At 37.2% G+C, this 14,216-nt stretch overlaps 1 protein-coding gene across 1 annotated transcript; it reads right to left on the bottom strand.

Annotated features, from left to right (window-relative positions):
* Nucleotides 1–9,836: 9,836 nt before the first annotated feature.
* LOC114532145 (collagen triple helix repeat-containing protein 1-like) lies at nucleotides 9,837–11,436 on the bottom strand. The gene is made up of 3 exons (XM_028553721.1): nucleotides 11,422–11,436; nucleotides 10,984–11,229; nucleotides 9,837–10,190 (listed from the first exon to the last, which is right to left on the bottom strand). The coding sequence occupies exons 1-3, from the start codon at nucleotides 11,434–11,436 to the stop codon at nucleotides 9,837–9,839; spliced, it is 615 nt and encodes a 204-aa protein (XP_028409522.1).
* Nucleotides 11,437–14,216: the final 2,780 nt, after the last annotated feature.

Here is a 14,216-nt window from a genome sequence, read left to right as displayed (position 1 = left end):
ATCGTCTCGGTATAAAGAAGCAGCAATTAGTTTCCCGACTTCCAATGGAAAGGGTTATTACCAGTGCTTTTTTGTTGAGGATAAAATACAGGAGCATTAGAACGAATATGTGAATTATGCTGAGCTCCCTGTGAAAGCTAATGTTGCATGTCAGATTGGATATGTTGATAACCTTGAGGTACATGCTGATAGTGGGGTTGCATACTAGGACGATGTGATATGCTTCTTGCTCTACAGTTACGAGCGATATTGCCAACTTTATTTCATTCGTTGCATATAGGTAACCTATCTGTTGTGCGACGGTTACAGTTAGAGGGCACATCAAACGGGTGATGTGTGGGTGCTAGGTACTGTGTCTGTCGCCGTACCTCATCCCAAACTAATTTTTCAAAATGTGATCTGATTCATGCCTTGGATGAAATGATGAGGACTGGCGCCAATTGTCGCGACTTGGGTTGCTTACTTCGTTAGATCTCGCAAGTTTTGGATTGTAATTATATGCTGCTACATTTTGGAGCCTGGTTTTGGTCAGTTTTACTAACAAGATTCTCTGGACTTTTAACAACAGATTCGAGCTGAGATTCAAGCCGACATTGTGCTAAATCGTGTGTGCTCATTGACAAGGCTTCTTTTAGGTGGGCGAGGTTTTCGGCCTCTGCCGGACTCTTTGGCTGCCCTAGGATGACATGACTTTTTAAATCTGGTCGAAGGCCCTGAATAAAATAGTGCATGCTTTCGATGTCGCTTAAACCTAACTCTTAAGACAACATAATTCTGCTATATAGTTAGCCACAGACTCAGTTCCATGCTGCTTTCTCGCTGAAAATTGCTGACGCAAAATCAAAATTGATGCCGGATTGCTAATGGTCCCTTAATGCCTTAACCTTAATTATCATGTTCGTGAAAACTAGTATTTAGACTAGCATACCAAGAACCCGCATTACCCTGTAAATAAAGAGGTAAGGCACATGCATAAACGTTGTTTAGAATCCCACCCACAAAAATTAGCATAGCGTTAAAAATGGTTTAGGAATGTTGTGATATCATCAGTTGGCTTACCAAAAAAAGGCTTGGGCTGGAGAGCAGGGTCTACCTGTAGTGTGTTTTGTGCAATTAGTGTTGTCAGTTGAGCTTGTTGTTGTTCTTGTAATTTGAGAAGATCGGTGTGGCTCTGAATACCTTCTCTCAGTATTTTTAGCAACTTGCTCTTGGCTTTGCTGATTTGTGGTTGTAGACTTCTGAATAGCATTCAACAGTTTGGATAACTTGTTAATGAGCACAGTCTGTTCAGTCATACCTGCACCGGTATGGTCTACTAACTTCCGTGTATAACCATAGGCAGCCCAATGGCGAATGGTTTTATTTGACAGGACGCGAATTGGCAACGCGGCGCGAATTTTCAACGTTTTATATTTTTCAAAAGCAAATAAATTTTAACTTATCAAAATTTTTTTGTAGATTGCATTAAAATAATAAATTTTGATTGGTTTAGCGTCCATAGATTCCAAATTTTGATCCCAGAATTTAATTTATATGCTTCTGAAAACTGAAAATTCGCGCCGCGTTGCCGCTTCGCGTCCGGTCTGTGTCGGCCTTTATTCTTCGTTCGCGTTTGACCTGTCAGCGTCTAGATTTCGTTGGGTTTTTTCTCTTGCCAGCATCTTTTACCAATGTTACACTACCCCTATTCTTTGTATCTTTAAACGGAATCGTCGGGGCCGGGGGAATAGCCCAGTAACATATATTAGATTAGAACCACAACAATAACTTTTTTAGAAATGTATTAAAACTGTACCTCCGGCTCGTGCTGTTGCCTCTCACACTAATTTCAACTAATCACTAATCAATATTCACCGTTTCCGAGTTTCAAGTGTCTAATAATTAAGCAATGTTCATTGTTTAAAAATGTTTCAATGTTTAGTTGTGCAACGCCCGTGCATAATAGCTTATTATTATAACAACAGATTGGTTATTTGAAAAAATCACCTTTGTATATAGTTGGACTAAAAATGTTTTCATCTCAGAGTCTCTAATCAAGGTTATATACATCGGCTTTTTCTGTAAGACATTTAACAATATTTGCTTCAGGTTCCTTCGTTTTTTTATTCTCTCTTGCAAGTTTTATGAGCGCCATGTTTGCCTGAAGAATGGTGAAGTCTTCTGTCTGACCTCCTTTATCGGGATGATGCTGAAGACATAACTTACGGAATGCCGTGTTGACCACCGCATTTGAAGCGGTCACTTCAACACCCAAATATCTGTAAGCGTTCTCTAGAGCTTCGTCTTGTGGTATTCCAAACAGCTTTTGTGTCAAATAATCAGAGATATAAGCCATCCCTGCGGCAGAAACAAACCCACCAATAATACCTCCTACCAGACCGCCAATGGAACCGCATAATAAAGAACCTCCGAGAATACCGCCTGCCATCCCTGCCCCAGTTGTAAACATTGCATCCAGAAAATTTTTTAAGCATCGCTTTCCTGATATTTTACCTTCATACCAAAGTGTAATATTTTCATAGGCAGAATAAACGAGGTACACCGCTGCTAAACCTACCATAACTACGGTTCCGCACGTTTTACTTCCAAGACTTGCGAACTCGTCTGTTGCAGTCATCAGCACATTACTTCTGGTTGCCAATCCTTTTACTGAATTTAAAAGAGAGACTTTTGATTCAGTAGGAATCACGTTCCAGATCTTTTCCAAATTACTAATGAATGACATGAAGGGTACTGAAAGTTCCGATAGTTTACTCCTATCAAGTTTTTGGCAGCTATCTACAGGAAATAAATTAACAAAATGCTCCAACATCTCTTCATAAAAGTGATTTAGGCGTGTTCGATAACCTTGGTCTTTTTCCGCTTTTCTTGCTTCGCGAGAAAGCCGCTTAACCCACATTTCAAAATCCACATCAGACTCCAGCGTAGCTTTCAGCATTTTCCAATGTGGCGCATAAGGGCGATGAATGTTGTCTGTGTAAGCTTTGTCTTCTTCGTTGAGAAAGAAGACTAATCTGATGTAACTTTCAGGGTTGTCTTTTAAAACTTGCACGAATTTTGCGCGGATTTTGTCTTTCCAAATTTCGTCAGCTGCAATCAATTCAGACAATTTTGCCTTGAAAAACGGAGATAATTTGATTATTATATGACAGTAGTGATCGATATCCAACTAAAGAATGTTTTGGGACCAGGAACCGATGAGAAGACATGGTTGTTGTTGTAATCCTTAACGTAAAACAGATAATAAACAAAAACTAAAGAAACAAACAAACAGATATTCGATACGAGATAATACGAGCAGTCATCGGGAAACTAATAAAAAGCTTTTAAGGCTGGCCTCCAATGCGGCCGATTTGGCGCATGCTTATTTTTTGTACGTATGACAGTAGAACTGTAGTCTATACCTTCAAGGCAGCAGTCAACGCGCAAGCCCATTACCAGAAATTTGCGACATGATAATTTGCATGTATACTAATTTGCATTTAACTTTCAGCATAATGGCCTTCAACTTTTACTATAAAATACATAGAGTAAATATACAAAACTTAAAAATACCGTTGCCTTAGACCTTGCCTACTGTTTGCCGACCTCTAGATCGGTAGAGCAACTGTTTAGAAACGTTTTGGTGACCAAATTTTTTAGCTTGGGCATTTCTGCAATCTGCCAAATTTAAAAATATATTGCTCAAAGTTTCATCCGTGTTCTGTCAACGAACTTATAAAATCGCTCACATTGATTCGAATATCTCGATTCAGGTAGTTGATGAATTGACGTGTAATATACCAAAAAAAATTGTTAAAGATATTGTCTTTCGTATTTGTGTATAAACTTTTCTGTACGGCTCGCGATTGTCACTGCAATCACTTTAAAAAATATTATCAGTCTTATCAGGAACTTGAACATTACGAAGGCTATATACACATTTGTTCACAATCAGTTGGCCGAACGTAGAAATACCTAAGGTAAGTAATTCGATCATTAAAACGTTGGGAAACGGCTGTTCTATTGACCCAGAGGTCGGCAAACAGTAGGCACGGTCTAGGACAACGGCATTTTTAGGTTTTGTATATTTACTATATGTATTTTATAGTAAAAGTTGAAGGCCATTATGCTGAAAGTTAAATGCAAATTAGTATAAATGCAAATTATCATGTCGCAAATTTCTGGTAATGCGTACGTGCGATTTCGCATACGAACGTTCAAGTGGAGGCCGGCCTGTATGCCGTTGTTGCAATCATATGATTTTGCATGTATGTATTTACATGATGTAAAACATACCACATTTTACTGTCCCCAGTCTACATAATTATTCTTTGTAATGCTATATATGCAGTGCAAAGCGTACTTTGCACGACAATTGGGTGGACATGTACAAATTCATGTAATTACTATTTATGTTGTGAGTGGCAAATTCCTTTTGAAATCGATTGCCTTTTGTCTGCTAAGATACTATAGATACAAGATACAAGATTACACATGGATATATGAATATAGACTTGCTAATATTCAATGATGGCTACGCCACTGCCACTGTGATACTAACTGAAAAGGCTTACAAGAATTTGCAGATTTCAACAAAAAAGTCCTCACCGCTTTTCGAATTTTTTCAGAAAGCCGCAGAGCAAACGATTGAAAAGCTTCATCCGACTTCAGTACAGCTTTTAGGGATCTCCAATGTGGCGCGTCAACGTTTTCTTGGCCCGCTATGTCTTCTTCGTCAAGAAAGAATAATATATTGACCAACTCCTCAGGCTTGTCTTTAAAAACTTGAGAGAGTTTTTCGCGGATTTCGTCTTTCCAATTCTCTTCAGCTTCAGCCATTGTAAGGGGATTTGTCTAGAAAAACGTTAATCTCATTATTATGTGACAGCATGCAGTGAAAGTATCACTCTAGAATTTTTTGGTTAGGGAACTATGGGAAGACAAGGTTGTTTTTATACTCCAATGTCTCGGCCTACGAAAACATGAATTAATTTCGGTGACCATGAAAGTGCATAATTATGTTGCCAATGACGGCGGAATAAAGATCCTTGGTGAAGTCTATACTCTGGAACCTCAAAACATGGAAAAAATCTCGAAACCCGCCAAATCACATACGTCACCAACGAATCTTACAAAACCTTCCTCAGCCGGGAAGACAGTGCTTAACTTGGCCTAATCATGCACATGCAGGGAACTTCTCTGCCAATGAAGAAGCCGTAGATCAACCGGGATACAGGTTGAGAATGATCTACGTCCCTGGCATGAAGCACCAAGCTGAAGACGCTATGTCCTGCCACCCAACTGACTTTGGCTCTCTGGGGCCGGTTGTATGAAAGCCAGTAGGTATAGCCTATCCAGCGGATAGTGATTTTTTCGTTCTAAAAATGCTCGAAAAGCGATAAAATTTTAACTTTAGAATCAACATTTATTAAAGAGGATCCTTGATTTAGAAATATTAAGATTTAATCAAAATTATAGCAAACAACGGGCGATCTTAAAGCCATTGAAAAACCACAATCCGGTGGATAACGCTATCCGGCCTTCATACAACCGCGGCCCCTCCAGACTGCAAGATTTCAACGAATACGGGCATTCGTACACCCGAATAGCACTCGAACAACGGACCCAAAATTCGAAGCTAACTATATAAATAAACAGTTATCTGTCTTTGTTCAATCCTCTAGAAAATTAATCAAAGATTTGGAAGAGTAATTATTATTATCCATTTGTGTGATGTGACCAGTGTCGTCAATGTTATGAGATCAGTGTCTTGGATGACGTGAGCCTATACGCTCACTCTGCTTTGCATGTTAATTCTCAATATCACGCTCAACCTCATCCAATAATAATTGATTATTATATACACACAAGCGCCAGATATGAGGTATGCTGCAACCTCATTGGTTGGCTACTAGACAGATATTAGCTCATATCACTGAGCTATATTAAAATTCCTGGAGGACCGGCTCCCGGCCAAATCGTGTCGCCAAAAACATGGCGAAAACATGACGCCACATGGTTCCTTTTGCTCATGGTGGTTACCACTGACATACCGCGATACAAGGTGAAAAACTGTGTCCATCTCCCTCCTGGTTTTAATGGAAATATTTTCAGCTTTCCGTATATATTTTTTGTTTTTCATATAAAATGGACAAAAGTGTTTCTCTTTTTCCCTGTTGAACAAATGGAAAGGACACATAGCTTCGTGCTCTACGTCTTCTGACGTTGTGAATGGCTTAATTCACTTATCGGGGGAATGATTTTTCTCATTCTGCTGTTATTTTATGGCATCCAGGTAAGCCGGTTTTTATAACAATTTCAGTTTTTTGTCTTTGGACTCGAATACAAACTGATTACCAAAGGTCCTGAGCCATATAAATCCATCAAAACTTATGGTACAAACAGCAAATGTACTATTTTAGACCTTTGGTACCATGTGCAATGACATGTGCAATGTTATATACTCAAACTTTATCATTTTCTTGACTTGTGTGGGGAAGGAATTAAATTCCTGGCAATGTAAATCTTTGAGTTTGGTCTATGTTGTTTTCATGATAGCAAACAATAATGTAAATAGGTAAACCTTCCATCCAGTTGACTAGATCAAGCATTAATTAACATGATCTGCATGGCTGACAAAAGTGCTAAGTGGGTGCTGATACAAAGTAATAAGATTTTTGCTGCAAACAGTGTAAATTTTAATCTCTGATGATGGTGGCTGTTAAAACCTAGTTAATATATCATCTTGTTTTCCTTGTCAAATTTAAATGAATTTATCAATTATATTGGCTTGTAATTGATTTTTTAGCTTCTTGCACCTTGTGAATAAATCTTGATCAGATCTCCATTTATATTTTTCAGGAAGAAGATGCTATGAAATAAAGCCAGCTAGAGATGGCTTATTACATGTAATTGTCATGCAATATTTGTTGGAACATTGAACTGAGATGTATCAAGCACATTATACACATTGTTCTGAATCTGCATTGTTATATCCTTAATTACCATGTTATCTGATTTTGTTGCTGGCTGGTATTTTTATAACCATTGTTATTTTTGTAAAAGAAATAAATATACACATGCATTGTGTGAGCAGTACGTATCTTCAATCTGCGGCCACTTTTATAATTTTCGGTTTATGGTATCAAACTTCAAGAGGCCTAGAGCTAAATTCAATATATGGGCTAATCAGGAGTAATTGAGTCTATGGAGGGATGAATATTATTCATTAATAAGACCAGGGGTGCAATTAGATAATATTGAAAACTTTTATAGCCATGCAATTGAGGTACAATTAAAGTGCCTATATCACTTGTGGGACCTTTACGGATTTGAATAGAGCTTGAAAAATTAGTTTGTAAGTTCTACAACCCTTTTTGATATAATTAAATAGTTTCGAAAATACGTCGGTTGGTGGGACTGGGAATCAGGAATTATTTGCAAACACGCCGTCTTTTATAATGTAAACACGAAGAGTTTCACTGGCGATATTGTTTGCGCTTTTTAAGAAAAAAATGCGGGAACGGTGCGTTGTGTATGGCTGTAGCAACTGGGCGAGTTTTTCTCAAAATATTTTACATTATTGGAAGATCGAAGTAAAATTACAATTGATTATATCATGCTTGACAAGAACTCGGTTCCTGAGTCCCAGGCCACCGAGCACGACGGAAATTTAGGGAAATCGTCATGTTTAGATGTAAATATTTCCGAAACTATTTAATTATATCAAAAAAGGTTGTAGAACTTATAAACTAATTTTTCAAGCTCTATTCAAATCCGTAAAAATCCCACAAGAGATATAGGCACTTTAAGCTGATGACCTTAATAAAAAGTATATTATGCAAATATGACTCTTGGTTGAAACTATATTCTTGCACTTAGTCAGCTGCCAAGCATCTTGCCTCTGAGCTTTGGCCTCTGTTTCTTTGGATTATATACCTAGATATATTGTCCTGAAGACATTCAAGAAAACATTATTAATTGCATTCAGTAATTCTGCAGTTCATGCAGGGTTCAAAAAAGTCTAATTGATGTCCATAAATATCCAGTTGTCCCGAAAATGTCCGACAATAGTGCCAAAAAGTTCAAGCATTTGTTATAGGAATGTATAAATAATGAAACTATAAAAAAAACACCTGCCAATTTGTGTCAGAATTAAAATCTTCAGTTTTGTCCACAATTTTTTGACGTTATATTATTGATATTACAGTGACATAATTTATTCAAGTATTTATCAAAGCTTACCATAAAACAATAGCGGATATAGATTTGAAATTGAGCTTCGTCTTCGTCTTCAACTGTGAATACTGCATTAGCTAATTAGTTAAGTTTAATTAATTACGAATATGAATATGGGATTTTCCCGGAAGTATTTTGATTCTAAGTTAACTGGGGTGTAGCAGAAGAATGTTAAATGGGAGGGGGGGTAATATTCCCATATTTACGTTCAGAATTTCTAGCTTCATTTGAATTTTACTGTTTTTATATGAAAATATGAATATACTGACCCCACCCCCATCCCTTTAACTATCTTCCGCAGCCACTGTTTTACGGCAAAGCAGACAAGCGGACAACAAACATAACCCTGGAGACCATAAAAACTACAATAATGATTCATTAAAGGCACATAATTATACCCATTGTTATTGATTTTTTTTAGTAAAAACCGTGTATGATGAACGCAACTGAAGAACGTTGGAAAGAGAAAGTTCGTCACATTGGAAATCTTTAAAAGTTGAATAGTTGAAAAGTTGCGATACGGCTTTCTGAGGAAACAAGAAAAGCAGAAATTGACCAGGATTATCAAAATAAAGTAAATAAATTTCGTGAAGAAATTGTAACCTATTGTGATGATACAAGTGCGATGAAGGAATTTCAGGAGATACGTGCTGATGAACTATGCAAACATACAAGAATATTAAAAGCAGATTGGTCGAAATCGTGAAACGTTAAAATCGTTAAATTAGCCTTGTATTTGAGATTGATATAACATGAATTTGTTCATTTTGTTGGGACATACATTTTGTTAATTAGGATAATAAAAATTATTATGCAGTACTGGCGTACATATTTGAAGAGAACAAATTTCCAATGAGCATCATACCAAAGTCGTCTGCCTGGGACTCGATATTTAAATTAACATCAGACATGATACAGATAAGTGCATGTTTTAATGGCTCTTTTTGATGCGGTTGTGGGTCATGGGTTTGTATTCGTCGACATGTTATGTTGTAGAAGGAAATTTTTGATTTTGCTACAATTTTTTAAATTTTTTTGTTATAAAATTAAGATTTTAAAGTTGACGACTCTATCTAGGCACTAATCATATCAATCCTGGAAGGGAGTAGAAATAGCATTCCAGCGATATCTAAGAAATGCGCAAATGTTTACTGATTCGTGATCTTAATAATTACCTGGTGAAAAAACTCGAACTTAATGAAAGTAAACCGGTTTTATTGGAAGCGTACTTCTCAAGTATGTGAGCAGGGCCCATGCTCATGAGGTCATGAGTTAATTCAGGAAATTTTCCCTCGAATCAGTTATTAGCCGAAGATTGATATTAATATGTTATGACAAGTTTGTTCACTGATATGCAAAGCAAATACCAACAACAAAAACAGTTTCGAATGATTATAAAACTGAGAAAGATATCATTTTATACGACGCGTTTATCAGTTTAATGCTATGAACAACAATTGTACGAGTACATAAATGTCGTCATTTGTGATCAAGTATTTTTGTTTCAGAGACAAACTACAAGGATTACTTATGAATTTCACAATAAAGACTGTTTACAAATTAAAAAGGAAATTGATGTATTATCCATAATCCAATGCACAATGCAGGGAGACGTATTAAGATTGTGGTGGTGGAACCTCTTCAATGACAATGCGTGATACGGAGTTCCAACCAGAGTAAGCATCAGCATTTTTGTAGCCCTTACAATTTCCAACCCAAAATCCAACGCGGACTTTGCCTTTGGGTAGTTTATTGCAGTAACCCTCAATATGACGGTGACGTAGAATATCTCTTTTCAATCCCCTCGCCATATAAAAAATACCATCAATAGCCATGGGATTCTTGCATTCAATACTATTAAATGCGAAATACCAACGTTTGCAACAATAGTTGCAGTTGTGAATACGTAGATTACCACCATAGAACACCCTGAGAGAGGAGTCGTTGGCCTTTTTGTTAAAGGTGCAATCCTTCAGAAAATATATTAAATATTATCTTATATCACGTTTTTTCTCTGTTATTTTCAAGTAGCTGTTGTACCAAATTTGATAAGGAGTTATTAGGCAGTTTTAGAAATATATGCATGCAGCAAACCCTTTCTTTTTCAAACCAAGTACACAGTTTCCTTAGCTAAACTGACCTAAACTTTTTACTATGAAATGACTCAAAACCGGCTCATAAATTATATACTAGTAATAATAATTACCGAGTATATTATAGCTGATGTTTCCATCATTAGGAACAAAAAGAATCATAAAGCTAGTGTAAACATTGGCCGGGTTTTTTTGCTGCCATCACGCGCCAATTAGGCAGGCTGTTTATGGACTCTAGCAACAATTATTTAAGTAAATGCTTCCAACCATTAAAACAGTACAAAATGTTCGGAGGGAAAGAAAAAACCTCAAATGTTATTTTATTCTGTGATTTCAGTCGACCCTAAAGTTTTATAGTGTGAAGTGATATTTGTCCTATCAAAATTCAATGACTATGGCTTTGCAAAACGGCATAAAAAGCTCAAAATTATGCAAATAATTAATAAACTGCATCGATCCTTACCGAGAAGATTAATTTTCTTTACTCGCGCATGCGAATAACTGACAAAACGGTCGAACGTCCACAATCCTTTACATAGAATTTAGACAACTTTGGATTTCGCTATGTTCTGTCACCATACCCGAGTGTAGTTCCCATTCTCCGAATGGAATTAGTACCCTCGCAGGCGCGCCCACTCGGGGGTTATAAATTGACTTTAATTAGGCTTACCTGTATTAATCCGTTATCCTTGTCGTCACTCCCTTGCCAAGTACATTGTTTCCAGTTCGAGTGGAGGCACCTATTTAACCCAGGCGCACACTTTTCTCCAGAAACACCTTTCATCCCAGCGGGTCCTGGAGGACCTACATCCTCTTTCGAACCAGGTATGCCATTCTTCCCAGGTGAGCCTGGTACACCAGGTACTCCCGGGATCCCATGTGAACAACCGCAAGCAGAAGAATTATTACACTTTTGCTGAAAATATAGAGTAAGGTATCAAATTCTAGAGTAAATAGAGTAAGTCTTGTAAATTATATAACCGGGAAATGAAGAATACTTTCGAATTATATGAAGTTGGACAAGTGCAAGATGTAACAGATAACGGATTCTTTTCATGTAAATATCTTTGAAATGCAAAAAATAATATGCGTATACGTAAAATTTTACCTGTTTTGCAGCCATCGTCAAAGTAGAAAATAAAGCCAAAGCAATTAAAATTAAATTCATTTTGTGTTACCTATATTATGAAGGATAAGCAAATTGAAGCATTGTTGTTGCATAATTTATATATGCATGAACATGGCACAAAGCTTGTCTAAACGCAAGGTTTGAACAACACAGGGTTAACTGACACACAGGGTTGACGCAATTTTAGCACTAACTCCAAATTAAAGTTTACTTTTGAAAAGCAGGCCCGGTACATTTCGTTCATGTCAAATTTTTAGCTTTAAAATCAATATTAATTTTCTTCTTTAATGCACTAAAATAAGTTTGGGAATACTATCACGTCAGGTTCACAATACCTTCAGACACTGGTATACAAGATGTAACAATTGATGATCATTCCGACTGCTTCTTAATAAGCTCTGTAGCAATGTGTTTTGAGAGACGCTCAGAGTTAGTACTTATTGAGCCTATGTGTTTTGTTATTCTAATTTGCAGACGTTTCAATCTAATCTCTAAATTTAATTTAACTAACTAACAGGTTGAATCGTTTCAGCTCGGTACTTGCCTCAATATAACAATGCTTATTTTTATTTACTTCGCTCAAATACAGTGTTTTTAACGTTATTAACTCAACCTGTAACTTTCAGCGTCCGCTTCTATTCCTTGTCTTTTAGCTTCGCTCCACGTGCAAAGCAGCCATGGATCTTACTGTTCAAGAAGAAAAAGACTCCTTGGACACAGATAATACAGGCAAACTCGTACCAGATTCGCTTGCATCATTATTCATTACTGCAAAGTTCGCAGTTTATTAGTTTGATAAAAGAAAGTTTGTTACCGTCATTTTGTTGACGCCGTAAAACAGTCGTTCTCGGCACATGCTGAATCTACACAGAACAAACATCACTCACTGGGAACTCTGAAAAAGGGGAAGCCCAGTTCCGCCTTTTGGTCCAAAATAGGTCAGAAACTTTCCAGACCTGCCACTGCGTCAGTGGGTCAACAAATGGCGTAAATTTGTCAACGGAACCACCCACAAAAAGGTCTCGCTTAGTCTTAGCGAATCGTTCTTTGTCTTGTTTAATCCTACTGTTTACACTCAATGACCGTCATTCGATACACAGTCTAACACATGAAAAGCTTCCTGTGCCATGTTTATTGCTTTAACAAAAATTTAAAATGGAAATAATTTCACTTCTGAATTGGCCTATATAAATATAATAATCTTTTTGTAAATGTTTGAAGATCTTTACCAATAATATTCATTTAGTCAGCCCGATTCTTCAGCTTCTAGATTTTGCTGTCTAAATCAGATATATCCTGTAATTCATCTGTAATAATCTCTGTAATAAAACAGCTCAAAGTGCAATTACCACGTTAAATTCTAGAAAAATGAAGCGTTTATTCTCACAATTAAAATAACGACAGTAACCATATCCTAGTAACAAAGCCAGATTAACAACAAACAGGACGAAACTTTCCAAAATCAAACGTCTCATGAAAATGTGACCCAAAAAGGCTGGTTTTCAGTCAAAAAAATTATCCTTACTCCTTAGTAAAACATTGAGTCGATTAGTAAAAGATGGATTCAAGTCGTTCAACTATACTGTACGTACAATATCACCCAGAATCAAATGTGGGATACTAACTGCCTGAAGTCTTCAAAAGTGGCTCTTTACAGTCTTATGTTCCAAAATCATTAATAAATGACCTAACCTCGTTCCCAGGAGTTTTACCTTGATTCTGGGTTGGGGTAAAAGGCCCTGGGATCAGCCAGCCGCATCTGACGCCTGATTGGTTAAATGATTTTTGCCAATCTAGTGTCTACCTAATGCATTTCACGGTCTCCTTTCGTGCGGCGGCGTTTTGCGAGGTTTTGTTCACGCGTGCCATTTGCACCGAATATTCAACATGTTGAATAATTTGGTGCACGGATGCATAGTTTCCCCGCGAGTGCGGGCAAAGAAAGCTAATTTCAGCTATGATAGGCTAACAGGCATAAATTTACATATGTTTTTTGGCTTTTTTATTTCAGAAATTCGCTCTCTTTGCCCGGAAACGGGGGGAACTATGCACCCGATCCTACAGTAAATTATTCGACATGTTCAATATTCGGGCCAAAAATGGCTCGAGTGAACAAAAGCTCGCAAGACGTCGCCGCACACTGTGGAAACTTGCTTACGCTACGCTTACGGGTGACTTAATGCTGATCGTTGAGCAAATAGCTCTCGTGTGCACCGGCTCAGAGATGATATGCATTGCATGTGATATGTATATTTGATACAACATCAGCAATGTTGTATGTAATTATTGTACACAGGTTTTAAAAAAAAATGCAACCCTAAAAATTCCCAGGATCCCACGATCTTTTGTTATTGAATAGAAGCGAACATATATGAATATTAGGTGTTGCAGTTTTCTTGACACACCCTGTATATCGCAGATTAACTGACTAATTATCTAGAAATCTGGAATGCAAGAAACGTTTTGTGTGAAAGTTTTTTCTATCAATCAATAATAACATTATACAACGAATTATTAACAAGTGCGAAGTCGAAATCATTATAGAATTGGTCATTTCCAGTTACGGCAGTGGATTGGTGATAATGAGGCCGACATAGCATTAAGGTAGTAGTTTGATGAAAAAGAAATTGGGGGTCACCGAACTCGTTTTTGATATAAACACGATTAAACCCTGTTTGGCGGCCACTTTGAAACGTATCTGTTGCCATGGTAACGGGAGCCAGGCACAAGTTCTCAATAGATTTCCGCTCTAGATACGTTTCCTGCAAAGTATA

Source organism: Dendronephthya gigantea, unplaced genomic scaffold, assembly GCF_004324835.1.
Source record: "Dendronephthya gigantea isolate DGI-Jeju-01 unplaced genomic scaffold, DenGig_1.0 000078F, whole genome shotgun sequence".
NCBI lineage: Eukaryota > Metazoa > Cnidaria > Anthozoa > Malacalcyonacea > Nephtheidae > Dendronephthya > Dendronephthya gigantea.
This window is presented reverse-complemented; position numbering and strand designations above follow the sequence as displayed.